Below are 26766 nucleotides of genomic sequence, written 5' to 3' on the forward strand. Positions count from 1 at the left end.
TCGACAGGACTTGATGCAGAGGACTTGCGTCACAGGACTTGCAGAGAGGGGACTTGATGAGAGAACTCGCATTGTACCGATTGATGAACTTGACCCTCGCATGAGAACGCGTGCGCTAACCAACACCAAGGCATTGAAGAAGAGGAGTTGGTCGTTGAATATACGCGGGCGCAGCCAGGCATGTTTATAACGAACTTGTGCATTTCAGCCAGGCGAGTGAACGAGGTGGAGTAACCGCCCTTTGCCGTAAAAGCCCCCGTTCCACCCTTTGCCATAAAGTCCCCTCTACCGTTCGCCCCGATATTATCTCCGTTGTTCGAGAGACACGCTACGAGCTCCCTGCCTTCGCCTACCTCCATCTTCGCGGGACGTGCCGGGGACCGTGGAGAGCTGGACGAGGACCATCCCTGGACACGTTGGGGAACACCAGCCCATCTGCAATCCCCGTGTGAGTGTGAGACGGGCCCGTTGTCCCTCGGATAAGTAAGACTGCCGAAGGATTGCTCTGTGTCTCTTCGCCCTTGTACTGTATATACGTGGGGATAATAATTAAATCAATCTGTTCTTCCTTCCTTATTCGATCGTCTTTGTGGTTTCATCATTGACTAAGCGTGGCACGAGTAAAACTGCTTGCATCGGGGTCCATCAATTATAACTGCGCGGATCACGTGTACGCAAACCGCTCGGCGTATTCCAACCTCACGTGGTTCATGCGAGGCTTGTTTCCTCGCTTCCAGGGCAGCGCGAGTACTTAGGTACGAGCGAGGATTTGGTCCCGAAGGGACGTTGCAAGCCCCGGTTCTGCCAGGCCCAGTAAAGACAAGGGGACTAATCCCCCCCTTGGTAAGGGGAAGAAGGCCGGCGAGAGAACCGTAACAATATATATATATTGTTGTGGATATGAGAATGTTTTTTTTTTTTATTGTTGTGTAAATTGTTGTAAAATATCGCCCTCCTTACTCCAGTGTTGTATAAAGGTCAAAGGGCGTTCCCGTAGTTAATTCCATAAAGCATACACGAAGGACACCATATATCCCTGTTCAATAGTTATATCCTTATTATGTGTATTAGTGTAAGGCTGTGTCTTCCATTAATTGAAATACTCCATTGCACCAAGTGAAATAAGGTAGATTCCCTTCCAATCCCCCTTTCGTCAATTGCCAACTGCATTTGGCTGTTGTCTGCAATTGCCGCCATTAAGCATGTGCTCTGTTCGGGGAAGAAAGGCGTGGCACCTCATCGTCATCAAAAGTTGGAGTCAGAGTGCCCTTAACCACCAATCAGCACCGCGGTGAGCGAACCGGTAGGCGTGCCCTCGTAGCCCGCGGCTTGATTCCGGGGAGGGCAATAAAAGAAGGAGTGAGGGACTGCTTACGGAGTTGAGTAAGGGATCCCCACGAGCAGATGCGTCAGGGAGAGAACCCGTCACGCAATGCCCCCACGAGATACGAGAGAGAAGGCAGATGAACCGGTGGAGAGCACACGGCGCATAAGGCGGAGGAATCCCTGAAAGAGCAGCGGCACGCAGCAGCTTCAGCCACAGCAGCTTCAGCCACAGCAGCTTCAGCCACAGCAGCTTCGGGGCTTTGACGGCAGTTTCGAGCGGGGCCGCGAAGGAACGGCGGCTGCTAAACGCGCCGATCGAGAAAGGGCGGCGGCTGCTCATCCCCGACCCGACAGTGCTGCGGTTCCAGCTGAACCTTCCGCTCCCTCCAGCCATCCACCTCCTGCCATTCCTGTCATCATCCCCCGTGTAAGTGTGCTTGTAGTCTGTCTTTTGTCTTGTCCCTGGGTATAAGTAAGCTTGTATAAGTTAATATTTGCACTGTGTCTCCTTGATTCCTTCTGTCTTTATTTTATTATCCTTCCTTCTCCTTGGTTTCTTTTGGTTGTAAATAGTAAATAAATTATATTTGTATTCCTTACCCTTTGTCTTTCTTCTTCTTCACATCCTTCGCTTTAGTCTTTTCCCCATTGAATATCTGTGGCGCGATTTTGGCCAACGTTCAGGAATCGGGTTAGTCGGGGTAACTGTTAGGGCCGCGGCGCCATCCGCTCGGCAAATCAACATCATATCCGCGGTCCGTAACAATTGGTGTCGGGAGCGAGATTGGACCCGAAGCGCGCTTAACGCGCTCAAAATTACGAGCTGCCGAAATTCGTTTTGTTTTAAAAAAAAAACCCGAACTTTGAAATCGCGCCATGGCTAGTCAAGGCGATCGGATGCCGGTGGGGGAACTAGAAGAGGGGTTAGGGGTAACCCAGGATCAGAGGGAAGAAATGGAGGAGAGTAATGAAGAGGTGGTTGAGGAGGTGTCAGGCGCGCAAAATGGCGTCCTCGCGCACGTGGGTGTAGCGGCACCAAATTTAGCGGCGCCCGTGACCGTAGCAGCATTGGTGGATTCGAACCTTTTGCTACAAATGGAGGTCCTCATGCTAAAAATGGGTGAGCGAATGAGGGACGAAGCGAGGGCTAATAGTGAGCGAATGAGGGACGAAGCGAGGGCTAATAGTGAGCGAATGAGGGACGAAGCGAGGGCTGATAGTGAGCGATTGAGGGACGAAGCGAGGGCTAACAGTGAGCGCTTGGGGGACCAAATTAAAGAAATAACTGAGGAAATGGCGAGGGACAGAGTCGCATATGAGGTAAGGGAAGCGGAGAGGGACAGACCGCGGGTTGAGCGAGCAGGTCCCAGGGGTGCACGAGGAGGTAACGCAGGTCGAGAAGCGCTGGTTGAGCGAGGCGGAGGAAAGCGCGGGTACAATGACGGGTGTAGAGATCGCAACCCGGGGTATGGGGCAGCCGGCGACCGCTGAGGTAGGAGAGGGAATTTTATTAAAGCCAGCGGTCGTTGAGGTGAATAAAGAAAAAGAAGTGCTGGGAATTAAAATTGAAGAGATGACGGAGGTAGCCCGGGAATTGCAGGGAGAAATGGAAAATGTGCAAAGTCCCTGCTCACATCACGATGCTGTGCTTAATAACACCAATGAAAGTTTGCAGGTGGTGTTGGAGCGAAGGAGGAGGCTCCCCCAGGTGAGTCGTGCTGTGTATTGTGCGGGGAGATTTTGTAGAAGGATGTTTGGCGACAAAAGAATTTTCGCGCGATTGGGGTCAATATGGCACCCGGGCGTTGGTGAAGGGTCCCGTGAGTGGAAATGGCACGCGTGTGAAAAAAAAGTGTGCGTCGGCGAGTAAGCGTGTTATAAAGTGTGGGAGTGAAACCGAGTGCGAGCGAGAATGCACGTCGGGATGTACGGAGTGTGACACGAGGAGTGAGTTGGTGGTGGAGCAGGTGCGAGGATGCACGTATGGGATGAACGGCGAGGGTGTGCGAGAAAGCACACCTGAGTTGGTGGTAGCGCGAGTGCGAGGGAGCACATCGGAGCACGGTAGTGGGTGGATGCAAGAGTGCACGCCCATGGTGAGTGTTACGGAGGACGTAACGGAGGAGAGGTGTGGACCGAGGTGTGCGAACGGCGAGTGTGCGCAAGAGTGTGCGAGAGAGGTGTGGTGTGTAACAGGGAGTGCGTTGGTGGAATGGACGGAGTGTGGGGGATGCACTGGAGGCGTTGGAACGCCGGGCTTTGCGAGTGTGAAACGGGTCACGTGGTGTGAGCATGCAAGTAAAGCATCGACGTTGAACGGGGCAGCGTTTAGGGCGACGGATAGCCGATGTGAGCACTCGGGGCGCGGTGCGCTTTGTTGGATGCCAGGCCCGGCGCGGATCGATACTGCGTCGCTTCTCTTCGAAGCGTCGTTGCCGATTCGGGCTTGGCCCCGCCCCGCACGGTCGAGTCCGGGCCTTGTCGGGCGAGGCGACCGGTCCGGTTCAAGGGCGAGTGGGAGGAAGCGGACCGGTGCCCCCTCACGGGGACGGGGTTCCGACCGGGCGAGCCTCAGTCATCGGGCCCGGGACCGCAAGGTACCGTGCCGAGATGGTGCGTGGAATCTCGGCCCGACCAAACCACCTCCCTTGAACCGAAAGCCGGACGGATTCAACCTGCAGGCGACCAAACCACCCGCGTTCATTGCTCGGCTTTGCGAAGCCGAGTTTAATGAAGTCATGACGTAGACTACGGATTTTTATGTTAAGAAAATAGGCCTTTTATGTTTTGAAAAGCGGATTTTTTTTTTTTAATGTGAAAAAATCCCAAAATATTTTTTTCCCCCGTTTTATTCATTTTTTTTTATTATTACCAAGTTTTTCAGAAATCAGTCAAAAAAAGAACAAAAAATGGTAAGCTTTTTCCTGCACAACATTAAGCACTCTGGGCTAGTAAACAGGTAAAAAATGACGTTCAGGTACCTTTATTGCAACCGCATTGTTTGATAAGTAGAGGACTAGAAGAAATTGACAAGACCCTTTTAGGAACGGTTAAAGTAGGTGTTTGAAATCATTATCTTGGTAATGTTCTGCTTGGTGAGGCGGTGTCGGCGGTCGGTGAGGACGTTTCTGTAGACGGAGAAGGACCTTTCCACGTCGACGCTGACGATGGGGCAGTACCTCAAGAGGGGGATGTCGGCAAGCTTGACTCCAGCCGGCACACCAACCTCAGATCCGTGCTGATCTCCATCCAGGATCAAAGCCACTGTCCTCAGCACACCAATGTCGGGATTGCGCTGCAGCACCGCCTTGAACTTGGTGAGCAGGATCTCCTTACGGCAGCCTCGGATCTTTTCGAGCTCCTCCTTGGCCTGATCAAGGAGCTGGAAAGCCTTGGCCAGCTCCATGCCGGCCTCCTCCAGCTGCTTAAGGATCTTCGGGATGAACGACACGTGGGCATTTAAAAAGACCAAACTGAGCTTGATGTCTGCCTTTCCGAACAGGTCCTTGGCACTCCGGATTGCCATCGCGTCGTCATCGTTCAGCTGGTCCACAAGGTCCTTGACGGCCTCGAAGTGCTTGGCGTAAAACACCATGGCGTCGATCCACGTCCCCCACCGAGTCAGAATGGGCTCCGGGGGGAGAGAAAGATTGGGCTGCTGCTCCTTCCAAAGGACAACACGCGACGGGGCTTTGACGAACACCTTCTTCGTCGTGGCAATCAGGTCGTTGACGTCCTTGAACATTTCCCGGACTGTCTCGCAGACACGGTGGAGCACGTGGGCAACGCAAGTCACATGCAGCAAGTCCGGGAAGAGTTCCTTCAGGGCATGGCCGGCCTTGATCATATAGGCCGCGGCATTGCTGACGAGGACCTTGAGGCACTCTGGCTTGAAATCAGGCCAAAGATAGCGCAGCGTGTCATTGACTGCGCGCACGATCTCCCCGGAGTTGGTCTTCTCCAGAAACATGCACTGGACGAGGTGGGGATGAAAGTACCCCTCCTTGGGCAAGCGTCCCGCGATGATGTTGGCCACACATCGACCTGCCGAATCGGTCGTCTCGTCGACGGACAGCCAGATGGGCTGCTGTCCGAGGTCGGCACGGATCCCCGCCAAGGCCTCGTCGTAGCACTTGTCGAGGTAGTGCTTTCGAATCCAGGTTTCATCGGGGATCTGGAGAGTGATGTGCTTCTCCAGGAACGACCGGAGGGCAGGGTTTTCCAATTTCGACCATGGGATGCCAGTGGCCAGCATGGCCTGGCACAGCTCCTGAGCCACGACGTCGCACTTGTGCCTCTTTCCGCCACCAAAGTCCTCCATGGTAGCTTGCGTGACCGTCCTCTTCTTCTTCAAGGCCAAGTTGCTCTTGTGGCAGTCTCCTCGGACATGTTGGGCTAGCTCAGACTTCTGTTTCACCCGGAAAGTCTTTTCACAAGCTCGACAGAAAGCCGTGTCACTCGACACGTACTTGAAGGTGGCCCCATCACCGCCAGCGTTGAATTCCTTCAGCCACTTGTCACGAAGAGCAGCACTCATCTTGATAGGAGACTTGTACACACTTTGTGTACACTCTCTCACTGTAGTACACTGCCTCACTGCTGCACATGCTGGGGACGCAACGCACGCAAGTGGACGCAACGTTTTGTTTTTGAGATCGATCGCAGTTAAAAATTTCAATCGCAGTTAAAAATTTCGAAAAATTCCCTATTTTTTTTTAGCGTTGCCAGACATTTTCGACCAAAAAGGGCATTTTATTTTAGTTTTTCCCGAAAAAGGGCAAAATTGTTTTTTTCTCCGAAAATAGCAAAATATTTTTTTTGCGCGCAAAAAAGCCGTTTTATGTGAAAAAATATTTTTTATTTTTTCACATAAAAATCCGATGTGCACATGACGCACCGAGGCTAGGATATAGCGGACTGTGATGATGGTGATACTGATAGTGTTTTTGGATTCGAAATTTTGGAATAGAAAATTTTTGATTGGTTGGAATTTGGAGAGCAAAATTGATAGTAGAAGATACCCGATGTGATGGGATGGCAACTCTGCCATCTCTCACAGCGGGGGCAAAGGAGCACTAGTTATGGGGTTTATGGCAGTGAAAACTAGCCCGGGAGGGTTAGGATATAGTGTGTAGGGACCTAGAAGATGACCTTAGGTAACGGTAAGATTAGGTAGACAATGATACCTGTAGTGGGGACGCAGGTAGATTAGTGTGGATTATAATGACGAGGGAGCGCAATAAAGTAAGGGACGACTGACTGGAAAGCGCGAGTTTCAGAGGGGAGTAGTTAGATGAGATGATGCCGTGTGTGTGAGGATCGAAAGTGTATTGAGCAGGGTATGAGTAACTGATTGTGATTGTGAGTAGTATTGTGATTGCACAGGTGTGCAACTGGACAGGTGGATGGAGCAGTGTATGAGAGTAATAGTGATGAGTTGTGCTGACCAAATGGTCCAGGAAGGAAGGAGGGTGCAGGTGGCACCAGGTGTGATTGCACAAGTGTGCAACAACAGGTGTATGGAGAATGGTTGTGTGGAAGACATGGAGTGTGGGATATATGGAGTATTGGAATGGATGGTCGTGGAGTGAGTATGGTGGAAACTGTGGAGTGGAGTGGATGGTGCGAAGGTATGGATGGGGGAAAGGAGGATGGACCCCATCACGAATACCCGGGGAGGGTAGTTTAAGAATTAGGTAGAGGGTACAGGTAAATTGTGGTTGGATATTGGCATCTGTGGTGCGGGTAGTTGCACAGGAGAGTTGAATGGGTGCATTAGTGTTATGGAAATGGCTGGGCGTGTAGCCTGTTAGTGTGTGTAGTTGGTTTGGGCACTCCACCACTGTGAGGATGTCGGCCAGGTGAGGCCGCAGGTGGGCTCTGGGAGCCGGTAGCGTTGTTGTGGATGGGGCCCGAGGATCCGGAGGACGGACCCGGGTAGCCCAGTGCCAGAGGGCACCAAGGGGTGACAGAGCCAGGAGGGGCCTTCCCCAGTTAGATAGGTTAGGGTGAGGAGCTAGGTAAGCTCGGGTGGCAACTGCAGTGGTGGAGGTGTGCAGGTGGGTAGACCTGCTGGGAGAGCTACACGCCCCAGCCCTGGAATTGTGCAAGGGCACAGGGAGATGAATCGGGGGAGTGAGACCCCAAATTGAGAAGCACCACAGTTTGGTCAATGGGAATTTGGTTTTTAGAACCCATAGAGTAAGTTGGCCAATGGTTTGGCAGGGAAAGACCCCGGGTTGTGTAAAGTGTGTTAAAGTCATTTAGAAGGTAGTTAGGATGGAGATCTCCTCGCACCATCTACATCCACTCACCTGAGATGACGTACCTCCACACCATGCCAGGTTGTTTTTATTATTTTAATTGTGCAAATGTTTGGAATGTGAGACGCATAATGACGTGGGTGTGACATTGTGCTTTGTTGTTCCATCTCTCCCTCCTTATGAGGATTGATGATGAATTGGGTGATGGCAAATTTTGGTTAGAGGGATTGTGGTAACGAATTTGGTATCGGGGAAATATGGGGAAGACGTGACAATAGCAACGGATTTGTAAGGTGGAGTGCAAGTGTGTAGATTTTGTAAATATGGGGTAAGGGCAAGGGTAGAGTCGGTGACAGGGGGGGTGACGTACGGTAGGGACGAGCTTTCTCACTTCGCTCTCCGTACGCACTTCGCCTTGCATTGCCTGTATTGATGTGTACCCTTGTGACCTTACCCCTCGCTCATCTGTCTTTTACCCCCTTGTCTCCCACATGAGGACCTGTGCGCCACTGGGCGCCGAGGGGAGCGTGCGTGAGTCCGCCATTGTGCGCCCGAAACTCCCAGAACCAGCTGTCTGCATCGATGCACCACATTATGGACCACATGTCTGTGGCTGAGCACCACTTATGGACCCCATGGGTTGGGGCATGGCCCCTCTGCTGGAACCGGCCATGAAGGCCCGAGATCTTGCTGGCGGACCTTGGCCACAGGGCACCGATGCCCCACAGGTGAACCATACATAGTCGGCCCCCTGTGGGCCATAAATAAAAGAAATGGACACGTTGGGTGCATTTTATTTTATTGCAAATAGGCCGCCAGCAAAGAAGATGACAACAACAGGAAGAGAGCATTAACCAGCAGAGGGAGCCGAAGAGCAAGAGACCACGAGCAGGGTTTGTCGGTTTATTTTTTATTCATGAACAGTGATGACTGTGCACCGATTGGTGCTTGAGGGTGCTTTGGTGCGTTTTTGGGTGCTTGCATGGTGCATCGATGCAGGGCAGAATGTCTCCCCCCCCAAAAGAACAATCACAGGTCCTGGGTTACGTTTTGTAAATAAAAGTAGAGTCATTGTAAATAACTAGGGCATTGCCCGTACTATATCTATATCTAAAATTATATCCCCCCCCTCTATTTACATGAAATGGTTTGGTCCAAAGCGAACGGCTTGCGAGTACGGTGACAATCCCCCCCCTCTATTTACATGCAATGGTTTGGTCCAAAGCGAACGGCTTCCGGAGTTTGGTAAAGAAATCGCCATCGCGTGCACAAACGCGCAGGAAAGCGAATGAATCGCAAATTCGGTTTTATTAGTTTTAAAACATAGTTTAACGCCAACATAGTTTGCAAACGTGAAATAAATGAATACGCTCTCAAATGTGCCATCCGAGGCAGAGTGTGTCCTCCACGTTCGGCACACGCGATCGTTCGCTGCTCTCTGATTGGTTGAATCGTTTTTTGGACATAGCTCGGTAAGTAATTGTCCGATTAATATGAAACCTTGAAAAGGCACATCCTCGGGTCCCCAGCAATATACCTGGCAAGTTAAAAGTATATCGGACCCGTGGTTGTCGAGAAACAGCGGTCACAGACAAACAAACGTACAGACGTACAAACGTACAGAGATTACTGGAATTATAGATAGATGCGCCCCCACCGTAAATGTATAGTTTGAAGACCATTCCGCAATTCGGTTAGCTGTGGGCGTGATTCTATTAGGCAGGGTGCAATGGAGCAGCGGGACATATTTATTTATGTTTTAAAACTGTCGCACTCAGGGTCAGGTTAAATGTAGAGGGAACTACACCTACGTGCCACACTAAAAGTTAAGGTAAGAGGCCCGGGACGTGCCTAAGAGGAGGAGGGAGCAGTGTTGTGGATATGAATGTTTTTTTTATTTTTATTGTTGTGCAAATTGTTGTAAAATATCGCCCTCCTTACTCCAGTGTTGTATAAAGGTCAAAGGGCGTTCCCGTAGTTGATTCCATGAAGCATACACGAAGGACACCATATATCCCTGTTCAATAGTTATATCCTTATTATGTGTATTAGTGTAAGGCTGTGTCTTCCATTAATTGAAATACTCCATTGCACCAAGTGAAATAAGGTATATTCCCTTCCAATCCCCCTTTCGTCAATTGCCAACTGCATTTGGCTGTTGTCTGCAATTGCCGCCATTAAGCATGTGCTCTGTTCGGGGAAGAAAGGCGTGGCACCTCATCGTCATCAAAAGTTGGAGTCAGAGAGCCCTTAACCACCAATCAGCACCGCGGTGAGCGAACCGGTAGGCGTGCCCTCGTAGCCCGCGGCTTGATTCCAGGGAGGGCAATAAAAGGAGGAGTGAGGGACTGCTTACGGAGTTGAGTAAGGGATCCCCACGAGCAGATGCGTCAGGGAGAGAACCCGTCACGCAACGCCCCCTCGAGATACGAGAGAGAAGGCAGATGAACCGGTGGAGAGCACGCGGCGCATAAGGCGGAGGAATCCCTGAAAGAGCAGCGGCACGCAGCAGCTTCAGCCACAGCAGCTTCAGCCACAGCAGCTTCGGGGCTTTGACGGCAGTTTCGAGCGGGGCCGCGAAGGAACGGCGGCTGCTAAACGCGCCGATCGAGAAAGGGCGGCGGCTGCTCATCCCCGACCCGACCGTGCTGCGGTTCCAGCTGAACCCCTCCAGCCATCCACCTCCTGCCATTCCTGTCATCATCCCCCATGTAAGTGTGCTTGTAGTCTGTCTTTTGTCTTGTCCCTGGGTATAAGTAAGCTTGTATAAGTTAATATTTGCACTGTCTCCTTGATTCCTTCTGTCTTTATTTTATTATCCTTCCTTCTCCTTGGTTTCTTTTGGTTGTAAATAGTAAATAAATTATATTTGTATTCCTTACCCTTTGTCTTTCTTCTTCTTCACATCCTTCGCTTTAGTCTTTTCCCCATTGAATATCTGTGGCGCAATTTTGGCCAACGTTCAGGAATCGGGTTAGTCGGGGTAACTGTTAGGGCCGCGGCGCCATCCGCTCAGCAAATCAACATCTTATCCGCGGTCCGTAACAATATATATATATATATATAGTTACGGTTTTTAGAACCTTCACTTTGTAAATTTAGTATTAAAATTTCCTATGTACATTTCCCCTTTAATTGGCTGTTAATTAAAATGAGTGCACCGTAGCTAGTCCATCGCATGCACGTAGAAAATCATATACCCTTCTAAATAGTTATTTCTTAGTCTATGTAGTTTAAGGCCGTTTCCCACTAGTTGACCCTGCATTGCACCGAATTGAAATAAGATAGGTCCCTCCGACACCCCCCATGGCCTCTTCAAAATGCCAGTAACTTTGGATGGGGTTATTGGCATCACCATCGCGATTCGCATTGCCAACTGCATTCGCGACTCCATTACGCACGTGGTCAAGCCTCGGAGAAGAAGGGGGAGGAGCTACATTACGGGCGTGGCCCGCCCCTCGTCATCAGAGGGTGGAGCCAGGAAAGCCCTTGCCGACCAACCAAGGATGAGTGGGTATGGCTCAAGAGGGTGGGGTTATAAAACCCATTGGATCAGCCCCCACCGAGAGATGCGTCAAAGAGGAGAGTTGAGTGAGCAGCAGCAGATGAGTGAGCATTCCACCGGAGTCCACCGCAGCTTTGAACCAACCGGAGCTTTGAACCAACCGGAGCTGAACCAACCGCAGTTTTGACCACCGCAGCTTTGAGCGTTGACAGCGGTTTCGGCCGCGGCTACGAGGCGACGCCGCCGTGCGAACATGCCTGAGGAGGGGCGGCGGCTGCTCACTCCCGGCCCGACCATTCTCCTGCTCCAGCTGAACCTTCCTCCACTTCCTGCCATTCCTGTCATCATCCCCGTGTAAGTCTGACTGTCTGTTTTGTGTGTCTTGTCCTGGGGTATAAGTAAGCTTGTATAGGTAAGCTAGTATTGCACTGTGTCTTCTCCTTCTGTCTTTATTTTCGTTTCCTTCCTCCTCCTTGGTTTCTTTTGACTTGTACATAATTAGTTAGTAATAAATCTTGTTCTTCCTACCTTGCCTCCTTTCCTTTACATCCGTTTCGTTTTAGTGATTTCCCCATTGGATACCTGTGGCACGATTTGGCCAACGTTTAGAATCGGGTCTAGTTTCTGCTAATGGTTCGTGCCGCGGCTGCTAATCCGCTCGGCAATTAACATCTTGTCCGCGGTCGCGAACGAGGTTGCTCACCTGCCTTGCTGGAGGGAGCTGGGCAACTTCAGGACTCACGTCGGCCAGTCGCACACAAGGGGATTAATCCCCCCTTGGTAAGGGGAAAAAGGGCGGACGGTGAGATCCGCAACAATATATATATATATTGTTATGGATTTGGCCCTCGTTATGGTTGTTGTTATGGTTGTTGTTATCATTGTTGGTTCTAGATATTATGCTTATTGTGACTTAAGGGAAAGGGTTGTGGTGGTTAAAAGATTTAAAAGCGCTCCTGGTAAAATGTGGCCGGAAATCCGGATCGTGACCGGAAGAGGTGGAGCGAGGAGAAAAAGAGGCGGGAAGAGATCGAAAAGAGGTGGTTGTGGAAGCTCCGGACCGAGCATTCGACGTACAGTGCGAGTGAACTTTGCGTCCTTGAAGGGAAGTTCGGGCGATAAGAAATATCGCCGGAGTGCGTGGAGCCTGTGTCGTTGGGTATTCTCATTGAGGTTCCGGAGGATCCGGGCCTCAAAGCCCGGGTTGGAGTGAAAGCCGTCCGCCATCTTCGCCACGCGAGCAACCTGCAGTGAACAGGTTTTTGTCGTGTCGGCTGGGCATTATTCCCCGGTGGTTTGCCGGGGACGGCTGTGCCAGAAAGGGGCACGTGAGAATTATACGGAGGTTCGCGGATTGAACCGCAACGTGTACGTCAGAGCGCGTCTTTGTGAGGTTCCTTTCCACCGCTGTGTTGCTGGGTGCTGAACAACGTGACCTCGGGGTCATCTCGCTCGCCTACGCCTCAATTGACCATCGGGCCTTGACTCCCCGATCACGGGAGCGCATAGAGACATTGGGACTTCGCCTTGGAGGGGTGCAGAGACATTGGGGAGGTGCCGTTAGTGTGGGGTTAAGGGGCTTGACAAGGATATCATCGTAAGATTTGAAAGTAGCGGTGATTGCCCCCATTGTTGTATGGCTCTTTGTGTGTGATTTATAATATATTATTGTTTGTTTATAACCTGGTGTGGTTGCATTATTGATTTGACTGTTTCATTTGCTGGTTCCATTGAGGGTTTCATTATTTGCTGGATTTCAACCAAGGATAACACATCTTTCTGCCCGGGACCCTCTCGGGGTTCGGAGGTCCACCGAGACCAGAGGTAAAGGGGGGGGGGGGGGGGGGGACCCCGTAACAATATATATATATATATATATATATATGTCGGTGATAGGTTCGTTACTGCATAAGCTCTGTTATAAATGTTGTTTGAAACTGCTATTCATAGTTAATAAAAAGGTTTTCGCTTCGCCATAGTTTAAAAATGAGAAATACATGCTTCATCTGTGCAGAACAGATGGCTTTGTTGTATCCGTGCGTTCTCTCCAGGCCAGATAGCCTCGTTGTAAAACTCTCCTTGGCTTGCAAACGGCGTCCCAAGCCGCGGGCAGGAATGCGGAATTATACGTGTGTGAAATGTGATTCTCTATACGTGGGATGTTTGAGCTTGTATACACAAACCTTTTCTTGGTAAAGATGCTATAATCATTAGTTATATTCCGTATGTTTGATTTATGATAGAATACTTGCTGAATTAAGTTCAAATAAGAATGTAAGCTGAAAGATACATCCAACGCCTGGAACTCATCAAACGGCCTCGTACATTTTATGACCTTATCGAGACCAGGAATGCAATCCCCCTTCAGTGAATTATATCTCTTGTCACCTCGGAGCCTTGAAAACACATCTGGTCCGGATCCTAACGGTGCGTGCTTCACTCCTCCGAGGCGAAAGGACGGATGCCGGTGGGGGACATGGCCCAGTGGAAGGACGTCGGTGGGGGCACAATTACCCAAGTTTCCTTTGTCCTCCCAAACTTCAGCGGAGATTCCCTGATAAGCGTGTCTCTATATAAATGAACTGCGAATCGGTGTTTCCTTAGGAAGGTTGACTTGGCATGCTGTTCTTTCATGCTGTAGATGTCTCCGATCCCTCCCAGCTGTGTACTTGGTATTTAATAAACGTTTGTCATTCTCAATTGGTGGTGGAATTATATTACGATCGAGAAGGGACTCCCGACATATATATATATATATATATATATATAGGGTGTTTCAAAAAGATGGACCCAATTTCAAAGCAGTATATTTCACGATGGCAACATGTTATAATTACACAAAAAGTTACAAACGGTTTAATGAGTTATCAAGTTTCACTAACCATTTTATAAATGCTCTATGTGCCCTCCACCTGCTGCAAGGACAACATCGAGACGATAGTTGAATTCGTCCCAAACGTCTCTCGGTGTCTTCTTTCACTGAAGTCACCGCTGCCATGATTCTGTTTTTGAGTTCATCCAGATTAGTCGCTAATGGTGGCACAAAAACACGGTCTTTGACGTATCCCCACAAGAAAAAGTCACAGAGTGTAATGTCTGGGGATCTTGGGGGCCAAGAGTGTAGCGCCAAGTCTTGGGGTCCCGTGCGACCTATCCAACGTTGAGGCAGTGTGTCATTTAGAAAACGTTGAACCTGCAGGTGCCAATGTGGTGGTGCTCCGTCTTGCTGAAAAATGAAGTCATCGGAATCTTCATTAAGTTGTGGAAAGAGCCAGTTCTGCAGCATTTCGAAATAGGTTTGCCCCGTTACTGTTTTTCCCTAAAAAAAAAGGGCCATAAACCTTTATTTGAGAAACGGCACAAAACACATTCACTTTCAGGGAATTACGCTCATGTTCTACAGTTTCGTGTGGATTCTCTAGTCCCCATATGCGCACATTGTGACGGTTAACTTTACCGCTTAGATGAAACGTTGCTTCATCACTAAAAATCAAATGCGGTAAGAAGCTGTCGTCTTCCATGTTCTGTAACATCACATCACTAAATTCTACACACTTTCCTTTGTCACCTGTATGAAGAGCCTGCACCAGTTGCAACCGGTATGGCCTCAGGATTAAACGTCACCTAACACACGCCAGACAGTCGTATGAGGGATCGCAGGTTCTCGGCTGGCACGACGAGTGGACTTGCGCGGGCTACGCAGAAAACTCTTGAATTCTTCTCACGTTTTCCTCTGAAGTGCGTGGTCGCCCTGGGCTCTTCCCTTTACATAAACAGCCTGTTCCCTCAAATTGTCGGTACCAACGACGAATGCTCTTTGGCATTGGCAGATCAATGCCAAAACGCCGTTGAAACATTCAAACGTTATAGCTGTGTCAAGATTCTAACCCAGTCGAGACAGCTCAGAGGTGAGTGTGCATCTTGCCACCCATTGACCAAATACCGAATGGCTTACGACAACACTAGACTGCATTATCAGTATTGAATGGCATTATCATTCTTATGGACAAGTTGTATGAAATTGTAGTCTCTCTCTCACTGCAAAATGAATACCTGACATGACAGAAAACGGAAAAAGATAAATGATTGATTGGGAATTGTTCTTGAAAGTCCCGCTTACCATGAAAAAGTCTCGCATGACTCCAGCAACATGATCAAATGCACCAGCAGCATCTTCAGAAGCCACACAACAGCACAGCAATCTCACGCGAGTGGCCCAGACACGTGTGGCCGCTTGTCTCACTCCCTGGAAAAGCTGCTCTGTCTCGCTCCCTTCCAAGTTGTACGGCAGGCCCTGGGCTGCCGCGACGGCCTCAGAGCCCGAACTTCCCAGTGGGTCAAAGGCGAGGGCGAGGAAGATGAGGGTGGCAATCAGAATGAGGCAGCTGTGTGAAAAAAAAAGCATTCAAATAAAAGAAAATGGAAATCAGAAAAATAAAACAAAACATCTACATCTGCAATTTATAAAAATAATCGAGGTTGCAAGTGCTATAATATGAACAACTAGAACTGCCACTTTAAAACTGCTGGCAGTGATGACCGGTTTACTTGCATCCACTTTTGATACAACCCCACTTTTGATACAACCCCACTTTTCATACAACCCCACTTTCATTGGACATGCTTTGACACAACCACCTTGGATACAACCCCGACACACACACACACACACACACACACACACACACACACACACACACACACACACACACACACACACACACACACATCCCCCCCTACCGCCACCCCTCCCCCCAAACACACACCCCTCCAAACACACACACACACCAACCCCCCCCACATCCCTCCACCCCCACACACACCCCAACACACACACACACACAATCTCGTTTTTTCATTTCTGTTCCTCACAATTCTATCCCTTTCTTTCACACACACACACACACACACACACACACACACACACACACACACACACACACACACACACACACACACACACACACACACACACACACACACACACACACACACACACACACACACCAACCCCCCCCCTCCTCCACACGCACATCCCAACCCCCCCTCCTCCACACGCACATCCCAACCCCCCCCCCCCACATACACACATATCCACCCCCTCCCCCCCACACCCATGCACAAACACCCCACACCCCTCCCCCCACATGCACACCCCCCCCCACCTCCACACACACACCCGCCCCCCTCCACACGCACACCCCAACACCCTCCAACCTCCACACACACACACACATCCACCCCCCACACCCACACACAAGCACATCCACACATACACACACAAGCACACATCCCCCTACCCACCACACACACACATATCCAACCACCCCTCCTCCACATGCACACCCCAACCCCTCCCCCCCCCACCACACACACACACACACATCCACACACACACACATCCCCACACACACACATCCCCACACACACACATCCCCACACACACACACACATCCCCACACACACACACACACATCCCCACACACACACACACACATCCCCACACACACACACATCCCCACACACACACACACATCCCCACACACACACACACATCCCCACACACACATCCCCACACACACACACATTCCCCCTACAGCCCCCCCCCCCCCACATACACACACACACACACACACATACACACATACACAAACACCCCCACACTCCTCCCCACACACATATGCACACAAACGCACATCCCCTTCCCACCCTCCCACCCCGTAAGACATCCCCACCCACACATCCCCCCACCCCCAACACACACACACACACATACACACACACACAAATACCCCCACACCCCTCCCCACACACAAACACACCCACACCCCTCCCCCCATACCCACACCCCTCCACCCATACCCACACCCCTCCACACAAACACACACACACATCCCCCCACCTCATCCATTAAAAAAAATATTTTCGTTTAATTAACGATGTCTGCCACCCGTGGAAGAACGTCATGCCGTGGCATGACGTCATCCGTGGCCCGTGCCGCATGTCAGCGTAAGAACGAAGTATCCCGTCGATCGAACTTGGTCAAATTTTTCATGATCGTCACCAAATTTGTTGTGGTATTTTGTTAACTCATCCGAGGCAATACGACAATCGAAATCCGATTTGAAATCGGAGCCAAATTGACGCCGTAAGGCCTGCCTGCACGCATGGATATTTTACCTGAGGAAGATTTCACTTTGGAAATGCGACCAATTTAAAATGTTAGATTTTGAATAACTTTCAAAATAATCCGAATAATAATCGGATTTCCACCAAATAAAGGTCACCATTGCTTGCAAATACCTCTCTTTCTCCTTAAAATTGAAGACAGGATGAACTTCAGAGCGAGAAATAAGCCGAGGCGGCGGAGAGTTTTACAATGTTATTTTCCAATGTAAATGACAATATCGTGTAGTTTTACGAAAATTCATCACAATTTGCCCAGATTTGTTGCATTCGAATGTTAACACCCTCTAGCGACTGCCAAATCCGAAGACAATTTAATTTCGAGCTGCGCTTAGCTCGTGAGGTGGTTATGTCACATGGCCTGGTCAAAAAAACGTGTTGTGGTTCTTCTTCTTCAGGCAATAACAACTTCTAGTTTCCAGACCGTACATCCAATCATCTTGAAATTTTGCACACTTGTTACTCTTCATGACTTCTACTATAGTATGAAGTTTCATGTCGATCAATAAAGCGATTCAAGAGATATCCATAAAAAAAAAAAATTCGTTTAATTAACGATATCTGCCAAACCACGTGACCTATTGCAAATTCTAAAATGACATTTTAGTAGACTGACATGCTGAACAGATCTGTGAAGTTTCTCCTCGATTGGATCAAAAATGAGGGAGGAGCTAGGTTTTGAAGGTTCATGCTTAAAAACGTCATAACTCTGAAACCATGTGACGCATGACGTCATGCTCGCTGACTTTTTTGTTCATCATGGGTATGTGATTATGCCTGCGAAGTTTGGCCTCGATCTGTTCAGCCGTTGCAGAGAAAAAGGGGTTTTCGTGTTTTCACGGAAAACAATATGGCAGCCGAACCACGTGACCTGTGACGTCATAATTACCATTAAAATATTCTACAGACAGTCCCTCCTATGGTGAAAATTTGATCTCAATCGGTCCAATTATTGCAGAGAAAATGGTTTTTAAAGGAAATTAAAACTTAAAATGGCAATAGCACTGGGAGACGTGGCCTGGAAGGACAAAATGGTGCGTTTCTTCTTCTTTCAACAATAAAGACATAGCTTCGAGACAGTACATCCAATCATCTTGAAATGTTGCACACTTGTTCCTCTTGATGAGAGCTACATTGCATTAAAAATTCAAGTCGATCCATGCAGTGGTTCAAGAGTTACAAGCTTTTTAAAATTTAACTTCCATTATTTATTGTGGCCAAACCATGTGACATATCAAAATGTCTCAAGTAACGTTTAAACATACCCCCATGAGGAACATTTGTGTAAAGATTCCACTTGATATCTCCACAAATTATGGAGGTGATTACATTTCTAGTTTGAGCTTTAAAACGTCATAACTCTGAAACCATGTGTCGGATGACGTCGTGCTCCATGACTTTTTTGTTCGTCATGGGTATGCGAATATGCATGCCAAGTTTGGGCTCGATCCGTTCAGCCATTGGAGAAAAAGGGGTTTTTGTGTTTTTTCACGGAAAACAAGATGGCGGCCGAACCATGTGACGTATGACTTCGAAAAAAATTTCATTCTGAGTTTCTTTTAACTAAGCATCTGGGAAAAAAATCCCATTTTCGGGGGAGAAAATTTTTTGTTTGACGAATTCTAACCTCTTAACATTAGCATTTTTAATATACTCGATACACATGTCTTTTGTTCCCGTTGAAGAGTTCTTTAGAATGAGCCATTCCTCAAATTTTTCCATTGAGGCGTTTCAGAGATACAGAGGGGAAAAGTTGAATGTGTTTTACAAGATGGCGCCCATACCACGTAACCTATGACGTCATGATTAGCATTAAAAAATTTTACGAGCCGAGACGATCATTTGATGAAAATTTCCTGTCAATCCGACCAGGGGTTGCTGAGAACATTAATTATGAAATTTTCGGAGGTGCAAAATAGGGCGGAAGAATAATAAGAAAAACTCTAGCAGTAATAATAGGTTACTCTCCATTTCATGGAGAGTAAACCTAATTAGACACGAGGGAGAACTACTTTGCAATACATGTCCCCTCCTGGTCCCAATGAATGTTCTTATTCCAAGCACTCAGTAATTGTGAGCCATATACAGGAGGACTAATGGTTTTAGGTATGCAAAGCTACAGAATAAGTTGTCATAATAAAGACATGAGCAGACTCAGAAAATATGTTAATGTTGTCTGGAAGACATGCAAGGAGGGTGAAAGCTCCCCGATAGAGATGATCGTGTCTGATGACTGTGTAGTGTTGATGCGTTCTGATGTGTTCTATTTGGGTGGCTTGATTGGAGCTAGTGGCAGAGCAAGATCGAGCCCCATTGCTGGAGTTAGGAGTGCCTGGGAGAATTTAAGAGAACTATTACTTCTTCTGACGGGTAAAAATATATCCTTGAAAAAGAAAGCCCCACGGGGCTTATGTTAGGAATGTCATGATATATACGATAGTGAAACAGGATCAACTAAAACGACACTCGGTAGAGCGCAAACCTCCGCCAGGCTGAACAGTTTATGTTCTGTATCCCACTGATAGGCCGGATCTGGATTAGGACCCGGACCCAAATCTAATCGGCTTGTTGCCTAACCAACTCATTCACCTAGTTTAGTCATAACTCATCCACCACCTTTTGAAATATCCGGCTATATATCACTTTTCGCCCTATCTCAATGGCAAAGAATCACTTAAAAATTTAAGTCTCGTATCCGAATCCATATTCAGATCTTCACCAAAATCGAATCGATTAGTCATTGTCACACACACAACCTATCCACCAAGTTTTGTCCAAATCCATCCACAACTTCTTCAGATAAACAAAACAACAACAGGCATTTTAAGGCCATTTCCCCTGCTAGAGCGGGGGTTAGCCTTGTGGGCCCCATGACAATCTTCTCCATGTTGCCCTATTTTCTACATCTCCCCTTGTTAACCTCCTTGCCCACATTTCTTCTTCCACCATCTTTAGCAAAGTCTTTCTCGGTCTTCTTGTACACAGCTGTACAAAAACTTGTACACAGCTGCTGGCTGGACCAGGAGAGAGATGCTAAAAGACTGCACTGGCACCAATGTGCCTGCGGTGAGCGAGAAACATTACTTGAGAGTCTGTCTGCCGTCTTGAGATTGCAATAACATGGAGGGTCTTAAACTTCATGGCCCCGCAGGGTCAATATGGGAAACAGCACTTGCAGCCCACAGGGAGGATATGAACACCGCTGCAAGCTGAGAATGGCATCCACAGGACTTGGCCGCACCTGGATGATGGAAGATTCTGAAGCAGCATTTGGATTTGAAAGCCAGCTTAGAGACCAAGACAGGTTAGAACTCATGGGGAGGCTCAGGTTCTCCTTCCAGAGCTTTTACCTCTACCAGATGCTGAAGTCAAAAACAAGTTGAGAGATTTGACAGTCGGTAATTATAAGCAGGATAGTCCGAGTGGGTGGGACATTTTTTTGGATACACAGTCGAGGCTCATGGAAGAGCTAGTACACCAAACGGATCAGGACGACTTTCCTGCATTGGAAGAAACGTTCCAGGTAGATGACTAGTTCTAAATTCATTAATATAGCTAGAACAAGAGCAGGATTGGTCCCTGAATACAATGTTGAGAGACACCAGCCTTTTAAGGCAGAGCATGGGAAAGAACGACATCAAAAAAGAGCCACGACTTGTGAGCATGGAATAAATCTCATAGCCAGTCCAATAAGGGACTTTGGGTACTATTTGCATACAGTTTATAAATCAGGATAAGGGTGCCAGACAGAATCAAATGCATGGAAGATGTTCAATGCAGTGATCCTCGCCTCTTGTTGCTGATTGAAGGGCGTCCATCCATTGTTGACAGAAGCAAGTTCCTGAACACTGAACAAGTTCCCTTTGTTGTAAAAGTTGTCTTTTGGTAGGCAATGGACTGAAAGATCAACAATCACGCAAGAGTAATGGAAACCAATAATGGTTAGTTTTAAGTTCACACACACACACACACACACACACACACACACACACACACACACACACACACACACACACACACACACACACACACACACACACACACACACACACACACACACACACACACACACACACACACACACACACACACACACACACACACACACACACACACACACACACACACACACACCAAAATCATAGGCATTAATATGGAGTTGGTCTCTCCCTCCCTCACCCCCCTTTTTGCTGCTATAACAGCCTCCACTTTTCTCGGAAGGCTTTCCACAAGATGTTGGAACATGCGGGGATTTGCTTCCATTCAGCCACAAGAGTATTAGTGAGGTCGGGCACTGATGTTTGGCGATTAGGCCTGGCTCGCAGTCGGCATTCCAATTCATCCCAAAGGTGCTCGATGGGGTTGAGGTCAGGGCTCTGTGCAGGCCAGTCAATTTCTTCCACACCAATCTCGACAAACCATTTCTGTATGGACCTCGCTTTGTGCACAGGTGCATTGTCATGCTGAAACAGGAAAGGGCTTTCCCAAAACTTGCCACAAAGTTGGAAGCACACAATTGTCTAGAATGTCATTGTATGCTGTAGCATTCCCCTTCACTGGAACGAAGGGGCCAAGCCCTAACCATGAAAAACAGCCACAGACCATTATTCCTCCTCCACCAAACTTTACAGTTGGCACTATGCATTCGGGCAGGTAGCGTTCTCCTGGCATCCGTCAAACCCAGATTCGTCAGTCGGACTGCCAGATTGCGAAGCGTGATTTATCACTCCAGAGAACATTTCCACTGTTCCAGAGTCCAATGGTGGTGAGCTTTACACCACTCCAGCCGATGCTTGGCATTGCGCATGATCTTAGGCTTGTGTGCGGCTGCTCAGCCATGGAAACCCATTTCATGAAGCTCCCGACAAATACAGTCACGCGAAAAAGTAAGTACACCCCATGTAAAGTTTTGACTTTTTCAACATATTTGAACATACAGCTATTCGATCTTCATTTCAACAATACTGATAGATAAAGGTTATATAATATAGCAAATATCACGAAACATTTACATTTTGTAGTCCATTGTACAATTTAAATAAACATGAATGCAAATTTCACATGTGGAAAAAGTAAGTACACCCTTGGCTCTAATAGGTGGTATTGCCCCCCTTTGGCAGAAACAACCTCAAGTAGGCATTTATTATAACTGTCTACCAGTCTCTGACATCGACTGGGAGAAATTTTTGCCCACTCCTCCATGCAGAATTCTTTCAGCTGTGCGATGTTTGAGGGGTTTCTTGCATGCACAGCTCGTTTCAAATCCCCCCCACAACATCTCGATGGGATTTAGATCCCGGCTTTGACTTGGCCATTCCAGAACCCTCCATTTCTTTCTTTTCAGCCATTCCTTGGTGGATTTACTGGTATGTTTAGGGTCATTGTCATGTTGCAAGGTCCACCTTCGCTTGAGCTTCAACTTTCCGACAGATGGCCTCACATTACCCTCAAGCACCCTCTGGTACAATGAAGAATTCATCGTGGATTCTATGATGGTGAGCTGCCCAGGCCCTGATGCAGCAAAGCTGCCCCAAACCATAATATTTCCACCACCATGCTTTACAGTTGATATCAGGTTCTTGTGGTCAAATGCTGTCTTTCGTTTTCACCAAACATACCTTCTGGTACTGTGGCGAAATAGCTCTACCTTTGACTCATCTGTCCAGAGCACATTGTTCCAGAAGTGCTGGTCTTTGCCTAGGTGTTCATTGGCAAACTTTTGTCTTGCCCTGATGTTCTTTCTGGACAGCAAAGGTTTCCTCCTGGCACACCTCCCATGTAGATCAAATTTGTGCAGCCTCTTTCTAATGGTAGACTAGTGCACTTTGACATCAACAGTGGCAAGAGCTACCTGTAGGTCCCGTGATGACATTCTGGGGTTCTTAGAGACTTATTTCAGCATCTTGCGGTCTGCTCTCGGGGTGAACTTGCTGGGGCGGCCTAGCCTGAACAAGTTGGCAGTTGTTTGGAATCTTCTCCACTTGTAGATGATCTTCCGGGCAGTCGAATGATTGATTTCAAATTGTTTGGAGATCTTTTTAAATCCCTTCCCAGACTCGTAGGCATCTATAATGCCTAAATCCCTTCCTGAGCTTCCGCTTCCGGTCCGGTATGAAGAGGACGCAGGCGTCACATGCTTGCCGCTTCTTCGACCGGGCCACTGTCAGTTGCTTGCTTTTTTGGCCATCGGGTCTGCCCTCTGCATAGCCCCGGCTCTGCTCCCTGCTTCGCCTGCCCGGCTCCTTCGCCTGCTCGCTGTTTCCTCGGGCACGCTCTCGTGGGTTGTGACCATCGCAGCGGTTTGGTGACGGTTTCCCGCCGTGATCTAGATTTGTAGCGGCGGCGGTCGATTGCCGCTGCATTTGCCGCTTTGCCGTGCTCAACCTTGGCCTCGTGATCGTCTCTTTGCTCCTGCCTGCCCTCTGCTTGGTCCCGGCTCTGCTCCTGGCTTCACCTACCTGGCTCCTTCGTTTCCTCGGGCCCGCTCCCGTGGGTTGGGACCATTGTTTCACCTCCTCAACCTTGGCCTCGTCTCGTCTCTCCGCTCCTGCCTGGCATGGCTCTGCGGTACTCTGCCGCAAGGCTCCTTCTGCTCAATACCCACTCCACCCCATCATGCATCTCTGCCATCAAATCAAATGGACTCCTCCGACGACCCAGGTACATTCACCGTGGCTCCGGTCGTAAGTTTGTATATTTGCAATCAGGTCACTCCATCCCCGTCCTCTGGTCGGCTCAGCGCACCTGGTCACAGCAACGCACACAATCGCACCTCCTGCCTATGAACCCTGGCTAAATCACCTGAATTCATCCATGCTGTTCAAAACATCAAGCTCACCCTGTTCAACACCCGGTCCCTCAACAACAAATGCCTCATGCTGAACGAATACATCCTGGATAACAAACTGGACTTTCTCTGTCTCACCGAAACCTGGCAACAACCTCTGGACGACTACACACTCAACCTCACCACACCCAATGGATATTCCTACGTCAATAAACCACGCTCGGGGGGCCGAGGTGGTGGAATTGCCGTTATCCACCGTCAAGACATCAGGACCAGCCTCATCCCCATCGCCTCATCCTCATCATTTGAACACCTGGCTTTTAAACTCTCTGGTCGCACGCAGTCAGTCATGGCTGTCGTCTACCGCCCTCCCAAGCCACACCCATCATTCCTGTCTGACTTCTCCTACTTTCTGACCCAGCTATGTTCCCTCTCCCCCTCAATCCTCCTCCTTGGTGATTTCAATATCCACATGGACTCCACTGACTCCACAATAACCACTGACTTCACTGATTTACTCACCTGCTTTAACCTCACTCAACATGTCGACTTTCCTCCCCATATCCGTGGTCACATTTTGGACCTTGTCTGCTCCACTGGATTAAATTTGCACCATCTCTCTGGCTCCGACCTCACCCTCTCTGACCACTTAGCTATCACTATGACCATCAACATCCCCACCCCAGCACAAAGGCATTATCGCACTATCAACTTCCGTAAGCTAAACGCTCTTTCACCTACCTCATTCTCATCCACCCTCTCTGAAAAAATGTCCACTTCTCCCTTCGTTGACCTCCACACCCCTTCCGACCTCACTGACTACTACAACCACACTCTCTCCTCCTGCCTTGACCAGCTTGCGCCTGTAAAAACCAAAACAGTTTCTTTCACCCATTCTGCTCCCTGGTTTACCCCTGAACTCCGCCTGATGAAAACTCGTGCTCGCCAACTTGAAAGACTCCGCAATAAAACGGGTCTCACAGTTCACTCCCAAGCCTACAAGGACCACCTACAACACTACAAAGATGCCCTCTCCCGCGCCCGCTCCGCCTACTACTCTCAAATTATCCACTCTGGCTCCGGAAACCCAAAAGCACTCTTCTCGACAATAAACAAACTCCTCCGCCCCCTGAACACCACCACCCAGTCATTCACAGTAGACAACTGCATCTCCTTTCTCTCTTTCTTCCAACGCAAAATTGACAACATCTACAACAGCTTGACCACCGCCGCACCCGCTCCCCCTCCAACCACCTGCCCCCCCTTGTCCTGCCATCCCCTGTCTCGGTTCTCCCCAATCTCCCCTACTGACCTCTCTGAACTCCTCATAGGAATGAAAACTGCCACCTGCACTCTTGACCCCATCCCCTCCAGCTTTGTCAAGGCCTCCCTCCCTGCTCTCTCTCCACTTATCATTGCAACAATAAACTCCTCCCTGTCTACAGGCATCATCCCACCTTCCCTCAAAATTGCTGCTGTTACCCCCATTCTAAAAAAACCTGGTCTAAACCCTGACACCCTAAACAACTTCAGACCCATCTCCAACCTACCCTTTCTGTCAAAAGTTTTGGAACGCGCTGTAGCCACTCAACTCAAACATCACCTCTCTGCCAATAACCTGTATGAAACATTCCAATCCGGATTCCGCTCCAACCACAGTACTGAAACTGCTCTCCTCAAAATCACCAACGACCTTCTCCTCTCCTCCGACGCTGGCAACCTCAACATTCTCGTCCTCCTCGACCTCAGCGCTGCCTTTGACACCATCGATCACACCATCCTCCTCACCCGACTTGAATCCACCTTTAACATTACCGGCACTGCCCTCTCTTGGATTAAATCATACCTCTCTGACAGACGCCAGTTCATCTCCATCAATAACTGCAAATCCCCCACTGCTCCCCTCCCCCAAGGTGTCCCCCAAGGTTCAGTTCTTGGCCCCCTCCTCTTCATCCTTTACCTGTCCCCCCTCAGTCACTTAATCCGCCGTCATGGTCTCCAATTCCACTGCTTCGCCGATGACATCCAGCTTTTCATCTCCACCAAGTCCGTCTCCACCGACACCCACTCTATCCTGACAAACTGCATCACTGAAATAAAATCCTGGCTTCAAATCAACTTCCTCAAGCTTAACTGTGATAAATCTGAAATAATCATTATTGGCCCAAAAACGCTCACAAAATCCACCCATAACTTTGCCCTCAACATCGACGGTATCCCAGTATCCACCTCCCCTCACATCCGGAATCTTGGCATCATCTTTGACCAAACCCTCTCCTTCGACAAATACACTAAACAGATCACAAAGTCAGCCTTCTTTCACCTGAAAAACATTGCTTGTCTCCGCTCATCCCTCTCCTCCACGGCTGCAGAAACCCTCATCCACGACTTCATCACCTCCCGTCTGGACTACTGCAATAGCCTCCTCTATGGTTCACGCTCAAAAATCACCAATAAACTCCAATACATTCAGAACTCCGCTGCCCGTCTACTCACCCATTCCCGGACCCGTGACCACATCACCCCCGTCCTTTACAAGCTTCACTGGCTCCCCATCCCCCAGAGAATCCAGTACAAAATCCTCCTCTTGACATACAAAGCCCTCCATAACCTGGCCCCATCCTACCTGGCTGACCTCCTCTCCAGACACACTCCCACCCGCAACCTCCGCTCTGCTGGTACCAACCTCCTGACCCCCT

The 26766-nt window shown here is 48.9% G+C and overlaps 1 protein-coding gene across 2 annotated transcripts in view; it reads right to left on the reverse strand.

The window, feature by feature from the left end:
• Positions 1 to 26766, reverse strand: part of LOC137416815 (diacylglycerol lipase-beta) — an 89987-nt gene that overhangs the window by 48518 nt on the left and 14703 nt on the right. For both annotated transcript variants that reach the window (XM_078779334.1, XM_078779333.1), the window contains exon 5: positions 15215 to 15479. In XM_078779334.1, coding sequence (XP_078635460.1) covers positions 15215 to 15479 — 265 coding nt within the window. The remainder of the gene's footprint in view (positions 1 to 15214; positions 15480 to 26766) is intronic.

The sequence above is a fragment of the Myxine glutinosa genome, chromosome 5, assembly GCF_964187855.1.
Source record: "Myxine glutinosa chromosome 5, kmMyxGlut1.1, whole genome shotgun sequence".
NCBI lineage: Eukaryota > Metazoa > Chordata > Myxini > Myxiniformes > Myxinidae > Myxine > Myxine glutinosa.